This window comes from Triticum dicoccoides, chromosome 3B (genome assembly GCF_002162155.2).
Source record: "Triticum dicoccoides isolate Atlit2015 ecotype Zavitan chromosome 3B, WEW_v2.0, whole genome shotgun sequence".
NCBI classification, from domain to species: domain Eukaryota; kingdom Viridiplantae; phylum Streptophyta; class Magnoliopsida; order Poales; family Poaceae; genus Triticum; species Triticum dicoccoides.
The window spans coordinates 840,686,522-840,707,896 of record NC_041385.1 but is presented as its reverse complement, the minus strand read 5'-3'; the positions used below and the strand labels follow the sequence as shown (position 1 = coordinate 840,707,896).

The 21,375-nt window shown below is 43.3% G+C and overlaps 1 protein-coding gene across 1 annotated transcript; it reads right to left on the bottom strand.

The window, feature by feature from the left end:
* Window positions 1-14,841: 14,841 nt before the first annotated feature.
* On the bottom strand, window positions 14,842-16,080 carry LOC119278827 (cationic peroxidase SPC4-like). Its single transcript, XM_037560164.1, has one exon. The coding sequence runs from the start codon at window positions 16,068-16,070 to the stop codon at window positions 15,000-15,002; it is 1,071 nt and encodes a 356-aa protein (XP_037416061.1). The 5' UTR covers window positions 16,071-16,080; the 3' UTR covers window positions 14,842-14,999.
* Window positions 16,081-21,375: the final 5,295 nt, after the last annotated feature.

The following is a 21,375-nucleotide window of genomic DNA, read 5'->3' as shown; positions in this document are numbered from 1 at the left end:
TTCGAGCTCCCACCGCCGCATTCGACCTCCCGGCTCTCGTCGTTCAGCCACCAGCGCACCTGCTGCCACCGCTCGGTCCACCAGCACTCCTCCTGGCTCTTAGTGCTAGGCCACAGGTGCTCATGCTGACTAAGTTTACTTCTTCATTTGCGTCATCTATTGGAGTTGGACTTTTACATCACCAATATACATCATCTGTTGGAGTTGCCTCTTTTTTGGAGATGTAAAAAGCATTTTTTTTGGTGATGTAAATTTTACATCTCCTAGTTTGCATCATCTATTAGAGATGCTCTAAGTACACAATGGGATGGGTCGGGTTTCGAAACGGGCAAGCAAGAAACCGATGTAAAATCAGCCAAACTCAGGCATTAGAAAAATATTTCCCCCCAGATTTAAAACCTATTTTTCTAACGAAATAGAAACACTCCTCTCGAGCATTTCCAAGCTTTTGGGTGGGGCTTGGGGCGCAATATCAAGGCCTTAATTTGCCCTAGACACCAAGCTCTCGAGACGGGCTGTCCATGCATATGTCTAGTTAGGTTACTTTAGTTTTTGCTTCTTCTCTTACGTAGATATCCCTAATACCAGAAATAGGATGACAAACCAGAAATAGCAGGTTATGGAAGCATATATATTGGATGTTCTTTGCGAGCGGAACGGGCCCGGGTGAGCTATGGTCCAGCCTTGGTCTTGCGCCAAGTAGCCCAACCCATGTTTCTGGTCCAGACCGAAGGCCTTATGTTAAGACATCCTAGGCTTTAAGTTTCCAAACTAACCGGTTTTCCAGGCTTTTTCTATACGACTCCGTTGCGTCCAATGGCAGCGGAAAATAACACATAAGAAGGGTCGCAATGATTAACCCGGCCCAATTCAGGCCTTGGTTATCACTCATATGCTTTCGAGAGTGCTTTGGTTTCGGTAATTTTATATTTTTTTTGTTCATTTCTATTTTTGGGTTTTAGAGAGGGTTTTCTTCTTATTTGCGGGTTTCCTTTTTGTTTCTTCTGCTCTTTTTGTCTTCTTCTCATATCTTTCATTATGATTTTTTCCCTTCTATTGCATTTTTTGTTTTTCCCTTTTATTACATTATTTTAATTATTTTACACATAAATATTTTGACAAAAATATGCCATGAATAATTTTGAATATACTATGAACAATATTTTATTCATGATGCACATTTGTTAAACACATGACGTACGTTTTTAAAAACATGTTCATCCAATTTTAGAAAATGTTCACGCATTTTAAAAAGTGTTCACATGTTTTACAAAATGTTCACACATTTAATTAATGCTTAACCTTTTGAAATATTTATGCACTTTTAGAAACAATTCAAACATTTTAAAAATACATTAGGTATTTTTTTCACCTTTTCTTAAATGTATCGACTATTTTACTGCGAAAAACAATATTACAACCAGAAAACGGAAGAGACCAACACAAAAAAGATCGCAAAAAAGGATGAATGCTCATGTGCCAAACTAGACTGGCACACTTGCATGGCTGGGTGCGTTTCATTGACTATTTGAAATAGGAGACATCGTAGAAGAGGAATAGATGTCTACAGGGTCGTCCACCAATTGTGCGACCCTGCGCATGCTGACGTCTAATGTACCCTCGGTTCATCTAATTCTGGGAAGGTTTTGGAAATGTCCTTCCAATTTTTTAATTTCTTTCTTCAGCATTCTTCTGAGCCTTCGGTGTTTTTCTCTACTTGTTTACGGGTTTTCTTTCATTTTTTATTTTGTGTCCTTGGTTACATTCGTATTTTCTTATTTTCCTTTTTTCAAGTTTTTCATTCGGTATTTCTTAAAATTCTGAAAACCTTTTGAAATTTGAAAAGAAGTAACTCATGAACACTACTTTCAAATAGGTGAAGATTTCTACACCAGAATTTGTTTTAATTTAGAAATATAATTTAAATTATTGCAGATTTTAAACTTGGTGTAAAATTTTCATTTTCGGACATTTGTAAATTTCTATTTTTAAAAAGTTTTTTAGTTCTTTATTTTTAATAACTCTTAATTATGAAAAAAGTTCATAATATTTTAAACTATGAAATATTATTTTGAAAATCCTAAACATTTAATTTTTTTATTGTTGCAAAAACTAGTTTGTTATCCTATTTTTTAAGTAAATCACGAATCTAACCAAGTCGAGCCAATGTCCTGTGTCAAATCAATAATAACTGATGAATTGGGCCCACCCATTATGTAGCACCCAAACTAATGCGAGCGTTTGTTGTGACCTAATTTTGTATTCATTAGCGAGCGCACGGGAGCTCCTAATTGGTACTTTAAGCGACATCTGGCGCTACTGGCGCTTACGCGCCTACGCTCGTGGGCTGGCCCATGTAGACGGTGATCGCTTGATTGGGATTTTTTCCCTGGTTTCCTCGGGTCGCTCGATCGCATTTGACTATTTGCGGTTGACCAATTGACGGGTCACCTGTTGACTTTTAAAAAGAATACCTAAAAACTAAAAAGGGAAATTGAAAACTTCATAATTAAAAAATCTTCACTGATTTCTAAAAAGATTCACAAAACCTCAAAAAAGTTCACTAATTTAAGATTAAATTTAACTATATTGGAAAAGTTCATAGAATTTTTAAACAAGTTCCCAAAAATTGAAAAAAAAACTCATCATATCTGACATAAAGTTCGATTTTGAAAAAACATTGTTGCATTTCAAAAACAATTTATAAAATTTGAAAAAAAGTTCATCATCTCTGAAAAAAATAATCAAATTTGAAGACTGTGCATTAAATTAGAAAAAAGTTCATCGATTTTGAACAAAAGTTCATCGAATTTGAAATAAAGTTCAAGGATTTTCAAAAAAATATTTCATGAATTGATAAAAGTTCATCAACTTTGAATAAGAAATCATGAATTGAAAATAAAAAATCACCAAATTTAAAAGGAAAATTCACATAGTTGAAAAAAGTTTATCGATTTGGATTAAAAAGTTCATCTATTTTCAAAAAAAGAAAAGAAAAGGGAAGAAAAAATAAAGAAAAAAAATCAAATACATGTAACTAATCACATTCCGGTTGGTTAACGTAGCTAGCACTTGAGTAGGAGCTCGTGGTTTTGAATCATACCCCTCTCACCCACTTTTTTGCAGTTTAAAACAGAAAAATGTTCATGTGGTTTATCCTTATTTTTTCAGTTTGGATGGTTTTCTGTTGGTTTTTCTTGGCACATTTTTAACCAATTTTAACATGCATATAAACCAAAAGAAAAATCACCCAGAAAAACAAATTTTCAATTATTTTTTATTTCTGTTTTTCAGATTTTCTTTAAATCTTAACTAAAATTAAGAAACTTACAAAATTTAATACACTCTTGATTTCAAAAAAACAACATGTGCTTTTTAAAAAGTAGTCATGAGTTTGCAAAAACATTATAGGAATTTAAAACATTTTGTGCATCCTAAAAATGTTGACAGCTTTTGAAAACATTCTACAATTTTTAAGAATTATTAAATTTGAAAATGTTATTGTATTCTAAAAAAGTTCATGCATTTTATTAAAATGTTCAAGATTCGGATTTCAATTTTATGAATTTTAAAAAGTTAGAAAGTAGAAAAAGGAAGAATGTAAGAAAAGACGAAAGAAAAACTTAACGGGAAATGGAAAACAAAAAAATCTAAGGAAAATGTTACGAGAAAACAAAAAATAAAAATCAGAAGAAATATGTGTAGTGGAAAGGAAGAAAACTACCAGATTCGCTCAATCGAACGCTCAACTTTTGTTGATCCATTAGCCCACTTCTATGAGTTTAATCGACATTTCGGTATAATGAGGGGCGAATAGGATTCCCCTAGCGGGCTAAACATGAGCTTTGGGTTTCCGGTACGCAGGGCGGTACGTAAAAGTTTGCTTGTACAGAATGTCTGTTCCCACGCAGACGCACCCCTTCGCTCCAAACGCACTAGGCACTGAGCGTTGGGATTCCGTTGCCTCCTGCCGCGTAGCTGTCGGGCTGCCTTGTCTCCTGTGGCTATAGGGCCGTGAAGGCTTAGTGGAGTCCGGTCCTTGCCGGCGAGAGGGCTTCGTTTGAGCGGTTTCTATGACTTTGGTAGAGTTTGTGAGCTGTTAAAAAAAACGAGGCGACGATGGCTCCCTGAAGATGGAATATGGTTCTCGCCCCTCCCTTCGCCTGTCCAGATGTGCCTTTAGCTTTGTCAAAGGGCGTGTGGAGGTTTTTTCCGGCGGATTTGGCGGGATTCGGTCGGCATTTGTCTTAGGTGGATTCGCTTGAATCTACTCTTCGTTTAGTTATGTCCGTGTGTCTACATGCTGGATCCTTTAAATTTACGCTTCTCTTCATCGGCGGCGGTTGTTGTCTTGGTGCATTGGTCTCTGGGGCTTTATGGCGACGACTTTTTAGCTGTCTACCAGAACAAGGTTCCCCTGGCTCCGGTGATGGAGGAATGATAACGACAGTGCACCTTCGGCTCGCTTCAATGCTTGTATTAATTTTTACTTCTGGTGTTTGTTTTACTACCTTGATAGTCGATGAATAGATTGAAAGTTTTTCGAGCACAAAAAATGTTTGCTTCTACACATCGCACGGACCTACAAAATGTTGCACACATACTATTCCCTTTGTCAAGCTCAGGCTCCACCCTTCTTTCATGATCACATGACTCTTTAATTTTAAGTACCACGACCATGCATTTCTAGATCCGATTACTCAAGGGTTGTAGTTATATTTCTCGTTGCTTGACAAACTTAACACGTGATTACTCTGACATTCAAAGTGCAAACCATTGCAGAGGAAACAAACATCCAAAGTACATAACGAACTTGGTGACTGTGTCTTGAACTAGGGGGTATCAACCTAGTTGGCCACAGTCTCTGGGCCAAGCCTATGACCCACCGATCTCGACAACGAAGGACTCCGGAGGCCTCGAACCTAGGCGTGATCAAGACGGACACCGCCAAAGACTTGGCGTGTACTTCACAGACAATTCCAAATATCGGCGTGTTTATTCCTAGTTGGCAACCGACCATATGTAACCCAAGATACCCCTGGTGCCTATATAAACAAGTGTGTTTAGTCCGTAGAGGCACAATCATAATTACCAGCCTTAGAGTTTAGGACACAACATACGATCTCGAGGTAGATCAACCTGTATATGATCTCGAGGTGGACCTATATATGTTACCCCATCGTCAATATAATCTAGCAGGATGTAGGGTTTTACCTCTTCGAGAGGGCTTGAACCTGGGTAAATATCTTCTCCTTGTCTCCTGTTCACCATCGTCCCAAGATCCACAGCTCGGGGGCCCCCTACCTGAGATCTGCCGGTTTTAGTACGACAATACTGATCATGCAGGCATCCACATTTTGTCACTTAATGGTAACAACTTCATACCCTAGTTCATTATTGTTTCGGGTAAGCAGTTATTATTTTCCTCTTTTATTTTTAGAAACCCTATATTCTTGAAGTGATTCAGTCTTTCGGCATTGAGACACGTCGAAGGCACATTTCATCTTTTGTATGATATGCAAGCCAAACATGAATCTCGAAAAGACTTAATTACAATGCACTTTTTAATATTGAAGAGGCTTAATTTTTCTGCTTGCCCTATTGTAAGTTGAACCTTCAATGAGCTAGCGTATATAGTTATTGCATCTCCTTGCAAAAACTTAAAAACTGCATTGTGGAGTACTTATAATCATCATGCTAGTAATAATGTGCTACTATTTAGATCACAACAATCATCAAGTACATTCTCAAATAAGCAGCAATGACCTCACACATCATGAAATAGATATACTAATCGGAAAGGATCATCCATTATTCAAGAGGAAAAATGATAGTTCAACCTTATTGAAAACTAGTAGAATGTCCGTGCTTTGCCACAGTCCTTTTAGCCTTTTTCTAATTGCTTGCACACACACACACACACACACACACACACACACACACACACACACACACACACACACACACACACACACACACACACGCACGCACACGCACACGCACACGCACACGCACACGCACACGCTTGGGAAAGGATTCAAATTAGCCAGCTGAAAACCAGGCTCGCGTCGACCGCTTGCTCCTCTCGCCACGTGGACATGGGTCCCACACGTGTCTCCATTTCTTCACACCTTCTCTCGTCTCGTCCTCGCTACAGCCACAACACCGTGGGTCCGATAACTGACCCGCTGCTGGTGAGATTGTCTGCCGTCGGACCTCCTCTCTCCCTCACGCGCCATGGCTGGCTTATTCTCTGCCTGCTCTAGCAGCCGAACACCACCTTCTTGCCTCTCTGCGTCTCTCCACCCTCCAAGCTCCGCCTCCTGGTGCACCAACCGGCGCCCGGCCTCACTTCTTTTCAGCAGGGCCACGACAGCCTCATGTTGCACACTCCAGAATCCGGCAAGATCTGCCACACCTACACGGAGAGCCATCAACCTCACCGCATCTTGTCACAGCATCCGACGCTAGCAGCAACTAAAACATCGCGTCGAATGTCCACGCTCACCCCACGCTCATTCCTATGTCACTGTTCGCAATATCACCTCCGAGACAAGTTTCTGCAACAACGCCGTTGTTGCGGAACGATGACAATGAACGATGATTGTGCTAGTGCACAACGCGGCTGAAGATGTTGTTGCAGTTTTTACACCAAGAGTCTTATTGCAGAAAATTTGAGAAGATGAGGTTCTGCGATAGGGGTTTTGTTGCTGATAATTTGTGAAGAGGAGGTTTTGCAACAAGGATCTTGTTGCAGAAATTAGGGAAATGGAGGTTCTGCAACAAGGATTTTGTTGAAGAAAATGGAGAAAAGAAGATTTTGCAGGAAATTAGGAAGACGAAGCGTACAGCTCGCGCATACACAATCAAACGGCCATCCGGTGGACGCGTAGAACACCCCTATACTTGTATTGTTGTATAAAACTCGATGAATTTTTGGCCCTTTCCAACGACATCATTTTGGGACCCTTGACGATGAATTATTTTGTGTAGACATATTCCATCTACATCTCTCTCATAATCTACAAAAATAAAAGTATATAGAAATACACCTCTTGTATTATCATATGCAACATATAAATAATGAATAACAACTATATATATGCATCTCTTTTAATGTTTTAAAACTCGGTTAGTTTTTAATCCGATCGATCATAGTTAGGTCGGTGACTTCGTCAATCCACCTTTTCAGCGAGAAACTACTACCTTTGTACCTTAATATAAGATGTTTTTGCGGTTCAAAGGTACAAAGGCTAGTACATCACAACCCAGTTTTCAATCACAAGCATTGGTAATCCAATATATTCAAGGCAAAGTATTCTGCCGAAGCAAACAACAACGCAAGCAACTTGGAGGCTTCCTTTGGCATATCACCTCCCTGCGGAGAAGTGGTGCTTTTTGTGCCTCTCCACAAGGCCAATTTAACAAACATGGCCTCTGTTTTTTATGAAGCTGTTAAAGTCCTTGATCCCTTGGACCTTATTTTGAGAGACTCACGTCCTTTAGCTCACCACCTGCAAAAACTCCAGAGCCGGTAAAATTGGCACCCTTTAATCTATCTTTCATAACCCACCCCATTAGTTATAGCATATATATGTTCCAAGGTCTTTCTGAGCTCCTTCAGCTTATCCATTGCCATTGTACAGCCTTCAACATTGGTGACGCCCAGTTTGACAATCTCCATGTCCACAAGGTGCAGGTTGGGGTGCCTATATGTTGATGACTTTGGTTGACCCTGGTCCTTTTGGTATCTGAAAAATTCAGAAGGCAATATATCTCTAGCATCCCTACTCCAACATTTTATTACATGTTCGAGAGGGATTTTGCCAACTCCCAGATGCATCACGACCTAAGAGCAACATCGACGCCACTGTTTTTATTTCTTCTAAAGGAAAACGAAAGCATCCAGGAGAAGGGAAAAAAATCATAACTGCATACAAATATTTTCATGTCTCATGCTTAACTGAACAAGTAACATAAGCACAACATTAGTAATACCTTCAGCGCGTGGCTGTGCAACAAACCAGAGTGATCAAAATTACCGCACTCACAAACGAACTCATCTTTTTCAACACTAACCTCCACACGGTATTCAACTCTTCACCACAAGATTGTTGACAATGGGTTCTTAGTTTCCAGTACACAAAAACTTAGCTCTTGATTTCCGAGCGTAAATTTGTTATCCTCAGAAGGCACTTTAATATAATGATGCGAAGAAAATTCGGACTTAATGTAGCTTGTTATTTTTAACCAGCTAGAACCACATGATTACATTTCATTTTATGGACTAAGCAACCGATCACCAAAAATTGTTCCAAAATAATTAACCCAAAATGGATTTATCAGCATAAGCAGAACAATAGCACTTACTAAACTGTATTTATGCTTGAAGAATAAGCACAACATCACCAGATTTACCAATAAACTCTATTTTCCATAGAAATGATCAAACTTGTATTTCATCAAAGGATTCACTACTGGAGGGCTGGGAAATCAATGGAATATTATTTTTAATAAGAAAACTAACAACAACAATTACGATCCAACAAACATATGCAATGATTAGTAAGGTGCTGGATCAGACATGAAAAGGTCAACCCCAAAGTTTTCAAAAAGAGAAATGCACAGGGCAATCTTGAAGAAGCGGAATTTTGCACAGCAACAAAGAGTGAAATCACGCACCTAATAATTTACAGAGAAAAATGATCAAAGAAAGGAAATGAGTAGAAACATAAATCAATTTATACCACCACCTGGACGTCTTTCATCCACCGATGGTTGAGTGTTGTCCTCTGCTTAGTGACATATCACCGATTGTCATCTGTCCTTGGTAATCTGGTCATAGCAGTGAAGCCACACAAATGGACCCGCTGTTCCCCACAAGCGGCTTCCCCTATGAAAAAAATATCCGAAAAAAGTTAGTAAGGAACTAATTATATGTTCATACTAAATGTGTAGAAATTGGTAGGAACTTGCCGTGCAACAACAAACAACTTTTGAGTAGCCCTTTTTTAGAAATCATGTGAGAGGATCTCCAACACTACTTGTTTTCTTTTTCAATATGCTCAAACGTGTAAACACAAGATATGAGAAAATTTAGAAGCAAATAACAAGCTTAAGGTTTGGTTAGCTTAAGGTATGAAATCATTGCCAATTAGACATACTAAGTGACGTAATAACATGACTTGCAGTCATGTGTAATCTTCTCATTCAATAGTCATCTAATGATAAATCATGCACATAATCGCATCGCAAGCATGGCTTGCCGTTTGTCATGGGTAACCTTGAATGCATGGACTTGGTCTATTTTGAACCATGACATCTTTTTCATCACATCCTTTGCTGAAATCCTGCTACGGCTCTGTGCACAATATCTCACATCATTGATGCACCAGGATATGCGTTGCTTGCTGACAACCAAAGCTTATTGGCAATACCATGTAATATAACAGGGATTAATAGTGTGTAACCATTCTTTTTTTTACAGGAACTCTGAGAATTCCATTAAGACTCGCCACTATCGCTGGCCACCAAACGAAGTACATCAGAAGGTACGTCGGACAGCTAGAGCACCTGGCTGCCATAGGCGCTGGTAGCACCCAAGCTAACTAGCTCATGAGCTGGCTTGTTAAAGTTATGAGTACAATGAATTACGGCATGAGATAGGAAATTGAGCTGGAGAAGACACCGGACATCGCGGAACAGGACCCCCACCGCGTCATCGTCGAACACATTGCTAGTAATGACGTGTTGGAGATTCAGGCAATCTGTTTCAAAGATAATATGGCCCATGACCATCTGTTTCAAGATAACATGTCTTAACATCTCAAGCAATAACAGATTTATGTCTGCTTATTCCGGGTTCTGCTACCGTAGCTGATTGTATCTATGCATCATGCTAGGTCAAGCAAATAGTTTTAGGAGATGATGTTACTGTAGCAACCGGCAACACTTCAATGCTTTTCCTGGGTACAATTGGTTTGGCCTCTGTCAAGAAAGTTTGCGGGATGTCCTCTGTCAACATTTAACCGAGTTACTAAAATATATTTACTCACAAATGACAAATACTACTACGAAAACAACCATGTCTTCATTTCTTAAATTCACAATAGCTCAAATGAATTTTGCTCCTCAAATATAGCAGCAACTCAAACGAATTACCAAGCAGGCAAACATCAAACAGATACAGAAAATACGTAGACTGCAAAGATCCACAATAAATTGCGAATTCAAGAACGCATTCATCCACTGACAAAATTAAGAAAAAAATAGAACGTGAGAAGATATAGAAAAGCATATACTCAAGCAGCAAGGTAGCTCGGAAACGACTGTATCGCGCTAACTCTAGTTAGAAGTGAAACAAAACTCTCGTTGGCCCCTAAAATGATTGATATGTATCACAAATCCAAATCAATGCCCAGCTAAATCCTCTACTCCACCCACACAATCAATATGAAGCTGTACGGATATGAAAAATCCTTTACCTCTCATCCTGTTCCTGGAAGAACTCGATGCCGGCGAAGCGGCCGATGGAGCCGAAGACGACCTCCAGGTCGGTCATGACGATGCCCTCGCCAGCCCGCACACGAATAGACTTTGTGCTCCCCTTGTATAGATCCTCGAAAGAGCAGGGCACCTTCCCTCTTGATCGGGGCGGCCTTGACCACCCCGCACCCCGCTGCCATGAAACATCCCGGGGTACCTCTCGCCGCCGCCGCAAAACATCTGGGTGAAGGTATACTCGCTGGAAAAATGGACAGAGAGAACCTGATGCCGCCGGACCGCATGCACTGCCGCCATTCCCAATGTCTCCCACGCCGCCGCTCATTCCGCCGAAAGGGATGGGCGAGCCGGAGAACTCGACGAAGATGTCCTCAGCATTCCACGTGTTGAACCAAAATGCAGCAGCACGTCGGAGCCCGTGGAGAACCGGCGCCGCTCGTGCACGACGGCGGCACTTGGCCCTTGAGCCCCTCCTGGCCAGTCGTACACCGCGTGCTTCTGCGGGTCTCATGGACTATAGGGTTTGTGAGCAAATAGAGAGGGGCGGTTGTGGATCGTAGGAAGGGAATCGAGAAGGTCAACGAGGGGTGGCGTGTAGGGTGGCGACGCGGACGCCGGGGAGGACGACAAAGTGTGGAGGAGGTGCTGGGGTGCCGGGGATGCAAGAGGTTGGGGATGGAGGCAAACCGAAGAGGAGGGAGCTTAGGATTAGAGATTAGTCAATTGGATTTTTCATTAAAATCTGTTATTTGTTTCCTTAAAATTTGTTATTTGTTTCCTAAAGCAAATTTCATTGATGACATGGATCGCTTGATTTGGATAAGTTAGGATCTGTGTCCTTTTGTACAATAGGAAAGTGTTTGTTTACAAGGATAGAGTGGAGAAAAAGTAAACCGGTTGGATGGTGGGAGCGGAGACGAAAAAAACAGCGAAAAAATGGTTGAAAGTGGTGAGACGAAAATAAACCATGGAGGCTATTCACCAATTCAGACATTAGGAGTAGAGATAAAACTTAATCTTGACTTGCGGAAAGAAAATGCATAAAGGTAAAGATACAAAGTGCACGTGAATCTCCCCCAAGCTTAGAATCAAGCCAGGGAGATCCAGTCACTAAGTGTTATACTCACTCCCGGTATCTTAGCATGTAGCAAAGATGCTCCTGAAATGCTTCCTCATCTCCTCGATCACGTCCTGCTGATCATCTACAACCTGGGTCAAAAACTCAAGTTGTGCAGTGTTGTTGTTAAGAGTGTCAATTGTAAGCCTGATCTTGTGAAGAAATCCATCGACCCTTGCTTCTAAATCTTTACTCATCAACCAGTAAGAATCAACCCCATTTCCGATCACGTTCACACAAGCCTTCGGAACCTTCTCCAATTCCCCGATCTTTTCCTTCATCTCCTCTGGGGTTGGTAGGTCTTACCCCACTCAGCTTGAGTGGGCCCTAGAGGAAATAACAAAATAGATCCACACATATTAAATTGGTAAGGATTAGGAGGGTTCTCATCTGGAGTGGTGGCATCATCTCCCTCTTTTGCTTGTTCTTCCTGCTTGATCTCCACCACCTCGACCTTCTCCTCAAGGTCTTTCCTCTCCGGACGCGGTTCATCCTTGAGGCTTAGCTTCCTTATGTCTTCGCATCCCAAAGGAACAACATCATCCAAACCGGGGAAGGGGATGATGCGAGCACAGGTGGACGAGGTCTTGTTGCTCATGACGGCGACCGTGCTTGGTATCTGTAACTAAAAGCTTTTTGGTGGAGATGGGAAGCAAAAGAGATGTGAGATTAGATGGTTTAGGGCTTAATGGCGTGCCCCTTCCCTCCTTATAAAAGCTAGGCTTACAAGTAATCACGCGATCAAAGATAAAAAGTTAGTTAGAAAGAAATCAAAACAAAATCAGAAAAGAATCATGAAAACGGGCCAAAGGATGGCCTTCCATATGGGCGCTCGCGCTCGTATGGCCACTCGTTTGACATACCGCCGAGATCCTCTTTTTTCATACCTGTAACACTGATGGATCTATACCACTACTCATACGGTCGCCACCTGTCATTTAGAATCTGTCGTTGGTTCAGTTGTCGTGCTGCTGCCCGAGAAGAACTCAAACGACCGCTCAAACGGGTGTGGCCGTCTGTATGAAGCACCGTCTTTCACCCTAGACTTTGCGTCACTTTCGTCTGGTATCCGCGTGATCGCCTAAAAGGGTGCGTCTCGTCGTTTGGAATGTCGTATTTCTCCGTGTTGGCTGCTGCATCAATTTCTTCCTTAGAAATTTTTCACCTCCCTGAAAGTTAGTGACAAAGCCTCCAACTATAGCCGAAAATTCAAACAATTCAGATTCAAGATTAACAGGGCTTCAAAACAAGTATGTAAACTCTACTTCTATATTTACACCCACTTTATGGAGGCGCTATTTCATACCCTCTGCTCTTTCCAGAGGGCTTCGATCTGCTCGATCGTGAGAAAACTTACCTCCTCTACTTCCCGTTCTTCCTTTTAATCATCTGCAATGTATGGCTTCAAGCGTTGCCCGTTCACGATCCAGGGTCCATCTTTTCCTCCTTTTAACCGGAAAGCCCCGGAGTTATATACTTCTTCTATCTCATAAGGCCCTTCCCAACGGGATCTGGGTTTCCTTGGAAACAATTTTAGACGAGAATTAAATAGGAGGACCTTGGCCCCTGCAATGAAAGTTCGTTTCAGTATCTTACGATCATGCCACATCTTAACCTTTTCTTTAAATAACCTGGCACTCTCGTAAGCACTGTTGCAAAGCTCTCCTAGAGCATGTATATCTAGAAATCCTTTCCCTTTGGCTTCCTTAAGATTAATATTAACATTCTTGATTTCCCAATAAGCCATATGTTCAAGCTCTAAAGGTAAATGACATGCCTTATCGTATACCATTTTTTATGGTGACATTCCCATGGTATTCTTGTAGGTGGTATGGTGGGCCCATAATGGTTCGTTTAGTTTCCTACCCAGTTTTTCCTAGACTTCTGCACCGTCTTCTATAATATCGTCTTTATATCTCGGTTTGAGAGTTCTATTTACCACAAGCAAAGACAATAGCAATCAGTTCTTTTTCAATGGTAGCTAAATGTATTTGATCTTCATCCAAGCTCCTGCTAGCATAAAAGATCACATTGAGTTTTTTATCATCTCGCTGTCCTAGGACGGCTTCGACAACACAGTTTGTAGCGTCACACATAATATCAAAGGGTTCATCCCACTTTGGAGGTTGGATGATAGGAGATGTAATTAAAGCATCCCTCAATTTCTCATAGGCACGCATGCAATTTTTGTCAAAAGAGTAAATGGAACATCTTTATGCAAAAGGTCAGCGTAAGGCTTTGATATTTTGGAGAAATCTTTAATGAACCTTCTATTGAAACTTGCATGTCCTATAAAAGTTTGCATACCTTTTATATCTTGGGGTAAGGTAGATTTTCTATCACCTCAATTCTTACTTGATCTATTTCAATTCTCCCTCCTAAGACTCTGTGCCCCAACACTACCCCTTCTGTGACCATGAAGTGGCTCTTTTCCCAATTCAACACGAAACTTGTTTCTTCACATCTCTGCAAAACCTTCGTAAGATTATAGAAGAAAAATTGTCCATAAACACCTCGACAATCCTCTCAACAAATTCAGGGAAAATTTTAGAAATGCATTTTTGAAACGAGGGTGGTCCATTACATAAACCAAATGGCATCCTATGGTATGCGTATGTACCGTACGGGCAGGTGAATGTAGTCTTTTCTGGTATTTGCGAGAATCTAGAATATCCATCGAGATAGCAAAAATAAGAGTTGTTGGCCAATATCTTCAATATCTTATTTATGAACGGCAATGGGTAGTGATCCTTCTTAGTCCGCTTATTTAGTTTCCTGAAATCAACACACATTTCAACGTCCAGCAAGAGAAAAAACAAATGGCTCAACCACCAAAAAGATAACGCCTTGGTAGATGATAGCACGGGCTATATTCAACCGGTTCGAATGGCGGTTGCATAACAGGATAGGAGTCTAGGGAGCTTGTCCCTTGCGTTGTCATGCCAATTGGGTTTTGAGCTTGTAATTTTCTTTTTATTTTTTCGCTCTGCTTGCGAGCTATAATACTTATTTATTTTTGTGATACTCCAAGACTTTTTAATAAGATGGTTGCATGCATCGTCATGATGCAGAGAGGCCGGGGGCATGCCTCCATTTTCAAAAAAAAAAAAACCAAAAAGACAACGCAACTAGTCGCGGGGAAAGGAAAAGAGACCCAAGACATGGGCTGACGTCAGCCGTGAATAAGACCAAACTATTTTTTCTAGCCGCTCCCTTAATCGTAAGTAGCACAACCATGCATATATTTCTGATTCCGATTACACGAGGGCCGCAGTAATATTTCTCGTTGCTTGATAAACTTACCACGATCACTCTGACTAAGCCCAAACCATTGCGGAGGAAACAAACAGGTAAAGATCAACCGACTAAGCCCTACTAACTATAACACGAAGCTCTCGGTGGCCTCGACGACGGACCATGGCAGCTCGTCGCCGGCGCTGCGGGCAGCGTTGGGCAGGGAGCAGTCCGTGCGGATCTGGCCCTGGTTGCCGGTGAGCACGTTGATCTGCCCCATCTTCACCATGGACCTGACGAACTGGTCAAAGAAGGCGCCCTGGTCGACGGCGAACCGGGTGACCACGGGCTTGGTCTGGCCGTCGGTGTGCAGGTCCTGGTCGGAGGTGAAGAGGCCCTGCCGGTTCAAAAGGTCCAAGTAGTACTTGTTGTCGAACACGTCCGGCGTGCGGATGTCGTTGGCGGTGGAGTTGTCCACCTTGAGTCGCGGGCAGGTGAGCTTGAGGTGGCCGGCGAACCACTTGTTCATGCTGGGGTCCTCCTTGGGGAACAGCCGCTCCTCGAAGGAGCCGCAGTGCGCGATCCCCAGCGTGTGCGCCCCGGACAGCGCCACCAGGTCGTCGGCGTCCAGGCCGATCTTTGCAAGGAAGCTGAGGAGCACGGGGACCTTGGAGGTCGGCGGCGGGAGCGCGCCCAAGATGGTGTCCAGGGACGCGGGGGCGAGCCCGTCCCGGCGGCCGAGCGGGACGGCGTACCGCGGACCGCCGGCCAGGTGGACGGAGTCGCGTGCGGCGAGGGCCGCGATGTCGGCGCACGAGACGACGGGCCCGCCGCACGCCCTCTGGAGCAGGGCGCGGATGTCGTTGATGGCCTTGAACGCCGACGGACGGAGCGTGACGTTGGGGGGAGACACCTTCTCGCTCTCGACGCCGTTGGTCTTGTCGAGGAGCACGGAGCCGTCGCAGCCCTGCACGAAGCAGTCGTGGAAGTGGATGCGGAGGAGCGCGGCGGCCAGGCCGACGTCCTTGCGGACGGCGTCCTTGAGGAAGGAGAAGACGATGGCCTCCGCCTGCGGGCACTTGGCGCTGTAGAACTCGAACGACAGGCCCTTGGCAAGCGGCGGCGAGCCAGCCGCGGCGGACACAGAGCTCAGCACCAGAGCTGCTGCGGCGAGGACGAGCAGTGCACGAGCAGCAGAGTGAGAGGGAGAAGCCATGGTGATCTAGGATGTGGCTATGCCTGTGCCTGTGTTGAGCTTGGAGGTGCGCGTGGGTTTTTATAGGCGCGCGTGTCTTCATTCTCCGTGAACCTAGGGCATGTACAATGATTATATCTTAGCAATGTCACGTAAGATAAATAATGAGGTAGAGAAAAGATAAATTAAGAGAAAAGGCTTGTTAATTAAGAGAAGGCAAGAGGTGATCTCTTAGTACAATATGTCTCACCATGTTTTTAGGCAGGCCCGGGCCCACAGTGGTGCCACATGTGCAGCCCGCACATGGCCCACGATTTTGGGGCCCCAATATATATATATATATATATATATATATATATATATATATACCTACAAGCAGTGGTAGTTACCACCACTTGCGTTTTGTATGTTGTATGTAGTATCTATCAAAATCAAAAGTATGTACGTGTAATATGTAGTATATAACAATGATTAGGTAGTATATATACTAATTTTTAGGTAGTATGTATCATTTTTTGAGTATGCTCATTTTTACGTACAAATATGTACGTATTTTACAAATATAACAAAAACTATGGACTCATATGCAATTTTTTCATGTAACTTGCTTTGAAATATCTTAGATATAGTATATGAACATATTTAAAATAATAAAAAAGTATATATATAGTACCACATGGTAGTATATGAGACATGTGGGGTAACTACCACCGGGTGGTAAGATGGATTTTTCCTATATATATATATATATATATATATATATATATATATAGCATCCTACTATCAGGTGTAGTTACACCCATTTTTCATATACTACCATGTGGTAGTTACACCCATTTCTCATATATATAGGCATATAGTTGTATTAGAAAAAAACCGACTGGACGTCGTGGGCGACTGGGCGCCTCGATCGATCTAGCCACCGCGCCGTGGGCGCCTCTAGCGAGCTGGGCGCCTGGGCCAGTGGGCCTCTAGGCAAGTTGCCTCGAGCGACCTGGCCAGTGCTCAGTGATCGGATTGATCGAATCGATCAGCCGATGTAAAAAAGAAGGGGATCGCTATTCCCTAAACGCCATCTCCGTCAGCTCCCTTCTCGATCGATCTGGTGCTCGCAGCTCGCCGAAACGTCTTCCCATTGAAATCTGAAGTCTGTAGACGTGATCGCACTATCACGGCTTCGGTAAGAAAAGATTATCTCGTTGCCTTCATTGTTCGCATCATCACTGATCACTTCATCTGTTCATCAGATCGATCCCGCGATCCGATTCAGGGCGCCGCCAAGACTCGTCGTCTCATCGGATCGATCCCAGTTCATCCGTGCAGGACCCAAAACTAGGTGAGTTAGACAGTTCGTCTAAGTGCCAAACATTGACGCATGATCTTCAATTAGTATATGCTACTGTATAACTTCAATTTCATTGTATTCATCTTTTGAATCTTGTGTTTCAATAATATAGATTTGAGTCATCATGGGAAAAGATCAGTCTGGTGCCTATAAGGGCAAAAGAAAAGCAGAAGAACAAAATTTAATTAATAAATCTTATAAAGGCGGCATGGACAAATTTGTTAGAAAAGAAGCACCGCAAGTTTTTCTAAATTGAAGCTATTAAAATCCTATATGCGTACTACTATGACACAGCAACGACTCAATGATTTGGTCACAATAGCACTTGAGAGTGAAGTCTTGGAGAAGATTGATTATGAGGATATCATTAAAGATTTCATTTCAAAGAATACTGCAAGAAGGAGGATGTTCACATAAATAGCAATAGGGAGTTGCATAGGTATGACTTTTTTATATGTCCATTTTTTATGTAAGACATTATATTACATATATTATAATTTTTCTGCGAGACATATATACATTATAATTGCTCGTTAGTTTATTTTTTTGTGAGATAGGGCCCCATTTTTTCATTTCGCACACGGCCCTGGATTTTGCCGGCCCGGTCCTATTATTAGGAATAACTAGTTATTGAAAATAAGATTAAGAGATTATTCATTGTAAACATATTTTTTTTATCATTTCTAAATTACATGTAAGATTTAAGATAATGCTACCTTATCAACCATTGTACACGCCCTTATCTGGCTGACATGGAGCTCTATCGATCGTAGCGTGCCTGCACCGGTGGAGCCGAGGCTGCTGGAAACTACCGCGCATGCAGGGTGGTCGAGTCAAAAATATTTGAAAGGAGGAAAATGATTGGCCGATGCAGGCGTGCGTACACATGCATGCATCCGGAGATGTTTTTTTTAAAGCAAACGGACAGCAGATTCCTCAACTTGCAGGGAGGCGGCTATCGACAATCGTGGCAGTGGCTTATCTAAATGGCATCTCCGACTCGTAAATTTACTCCCGTATCTGTTCGCGACTCGATGTACATGGAATCAGTCTGCAGATAATGATGCTGGAGGTCGCCATCAACGTTGTCCGTATACATTTCAACCACTCTTTGAACTAATCGGATGAAATACATGTAAACACGATATCGGATTTCGTACAAACCGGATCAAATTCATTACATTTTTGATATTATTTTAACTAAGAACAATACCAGACAAACTAAAACTAGTCTACGGCCGGCGCCGGCGGATTTCCATTCTGACGACATGGATACCATTGACTAGTCTAATGCTGGTTGCGGCGGATATCCATTGTCTTTCCCATGTCCGCAAGCCGTGAGCCCCAGAGGTATATGCCTTAGCGCAATGGGCGGCTCGCTTCCCCACCACTCAATGGAGTGGAACCGCCGGTTGATGCTTCAGCCGGAAGGGAAGGATGCCCTAAGCTGAACGGATCAGGGTTGGTTTTTAGGTAGGGAGGCAACGGTGGCCTGCCATAGGGTAAGAAACCGGTTGTATATGCCGGCGTCGCCGTGATGGTGGCCTTCATGGGATCCAAGCGGCGGCAGCCTCCCATATTCTACTTCTCCACGATGATGGCGGAGGAGGGGGGGGGTGCTGGCTGCCACCTTGTGGATGTCCGCGTAGCCATCTTCCTTCTCTGCCGGCAAGGAGCAGTTACGCATGCATAGATGTTGGATGGCGCGGTCGCAGGCATGGGGGGCGCGGTACGACAGAACGTCGTCGGCAGTAGCCACGATGCCCGGCTCAATGGCGGACCTAGCCCACTGGGCCAGGGTGGGCCTATAGTGCTATTGTACATATACATTTTTTCCTTTAATTTTTCTAGCCATTCTCCTATGGTATAAAAGGTATTTTTAAATATCAGGGTGGGCCACGGCCCACCCTGGCTACCCTCTACCTCCGTCACTGCCCGTGCTGCCATGCCCCCCGTCACCTGCCCCGTGCCGGCCTGGAGCAACTCGCCACTCCTTGGTGAGCTGAACCACGTGTCAGCTTGGAGCTTCAGCCTTCGCGAGCTGGCCTGCAGCGGCCTAGAGCGTCGATGGAGGTGGAACAGACAGTTTGTTGGGCTCGTGACCGGTGGGATCGACGGGCCACCCAGGCGGCTTTTATGTCGGAGAACTCTTTTGCCTGCTCGTCGGTGCCTTGGTGAAAATTGTTCAAGGAGGAAATGAGGAACAGAAGTGTGGTGCGGTTCTTGCGCAGCTTCTGACATCGTTTAAATAGCGGGCGGACGCGAGGAGCCAACTGGCGTTGTATTTAATGCCGGCCTGCTCGCGAACGGACTTGTGGCTGGAGTAGGTATCTTGGCACACGCGCGGGTTTAATGGAGGAAGGCGGGTAGTTTGCTGCCTTTTGAATGCGGTGAAGAGGCATGTTCAGCCGGGCATGCAGCGGGTGGCGCGCTCAGACGGCGCGCTGCTTCAATGGTATAGACAATGAGAGGTCGCGTCCACTCTAAGCTGGCTTCAATGTGGAGCGGCCACTCTACGTTGACATGAATGCAGGCAGCTGGCGCCGGAGAGGAACGAGCGCGGGCAAGAGAGGAGTGTTTCGGGTGAGCCAGGGTGGTCAAAAGTGGGCCTGGGTGTTGTCCGGACGCCCGTAAAACTCTCCAAATTAATCTTTTGTTTGCGGATGAAAGTGCATCGGGACCATCCATGGACTAATACAGACCCGTGTTGGATGGCACAACACGTTCGGACTATGCGGTTCGAACGTATGCGGACGATTTGAGGGTCGGCCTTCGAGATGCCGTAAGCAACCTAACTAAGATGGGGAGGCTAGCTTTCGACTTTGACACATCAGCAGATGCCATTGTTTACTGATCACTGCTGAAAGCAACTGTAAACAGAGGCAAATGACGACCAAGAGTAAATGATCAGCAGTTTCTTTATTTGTTGAAGATGCCTCTTATACACGGCGGAGATCGAGACGCTCTGAAGGGGGGCGTGTGCTTGAAAGAGATGGCAGTTATCAGCAGAAACCCATCGTCGCGACACTAGGCTACTGCCTGCAGTTAGAACAGGCAAGGATTTATCTAATTAACATGTGGTTAATTAGTTACTTCTAACAATCATCACTGTAGGAAAATTTCCTCACACAACTCTCCTAAACTATAATACTCGCCTGTATTGCTCCCCCACTTGCCACATGTGTAGCCTCCCCCGAGTCTAAAAGAAGTGGTGTGTGATCCGGTATCGCTCTCTGCATCGCATGGACCGACACCAACGGATATTTTTGTTCCCACTCCACACTAGCAAGCACCCTATCCAAGTTTTCAGAAGTCAGAATAGGTAACGAGTTGGTCCATGTAAACTGTCTACCGGTGAGCTCTATTTCTCTCAAATTGAGACTCTCAATAATCATATTAAACATCATGGACCATCCTCCATCAAAATTGTCATTATTCTTTTCATCTCTTCTCCTGATGATATTAAAATCCCCCCAACTAGTATAGGCAGATTTTCATCTCCACAAATCCGCACCAGATCGGCCAAAAAGTCAGGTTTGAGTTCAGGTTGTGCTGCCCCATAGACCGCTATTAGGGACCATCGAAACCCATCTAGTTTTGATCGCACCCTGAATTTGACCGAAAAATCTCCCTGAACCACATTAAGCACTTCTAACGTCTCACACCGTACTCCTAGTAAAATCCCGCCGGATCATCCTCTAGGAGGTAAGATATGCCAGTCAAAATCGATACCACTAGAGAGAGTTTGAAGAAACTGTGATGTGAAATTATCTCGTCCAGTTTCCAAAAGTGCGATAAAGCTAAGTGTTGTTCTATCGTTGTTTCTGCTAAAAATCTTTGTTTATCCAAGTCTGCTAGACCTCTGCTATTCCAGAAAATTCCTTTCACAAGTCATCATGAATTTTTTTTATGCTTAACTCTGGCACTTCTGCGTACCGCCAACGTAGGATAAATTTTCCGCTTCCAGGGCCGTTTGGGCCT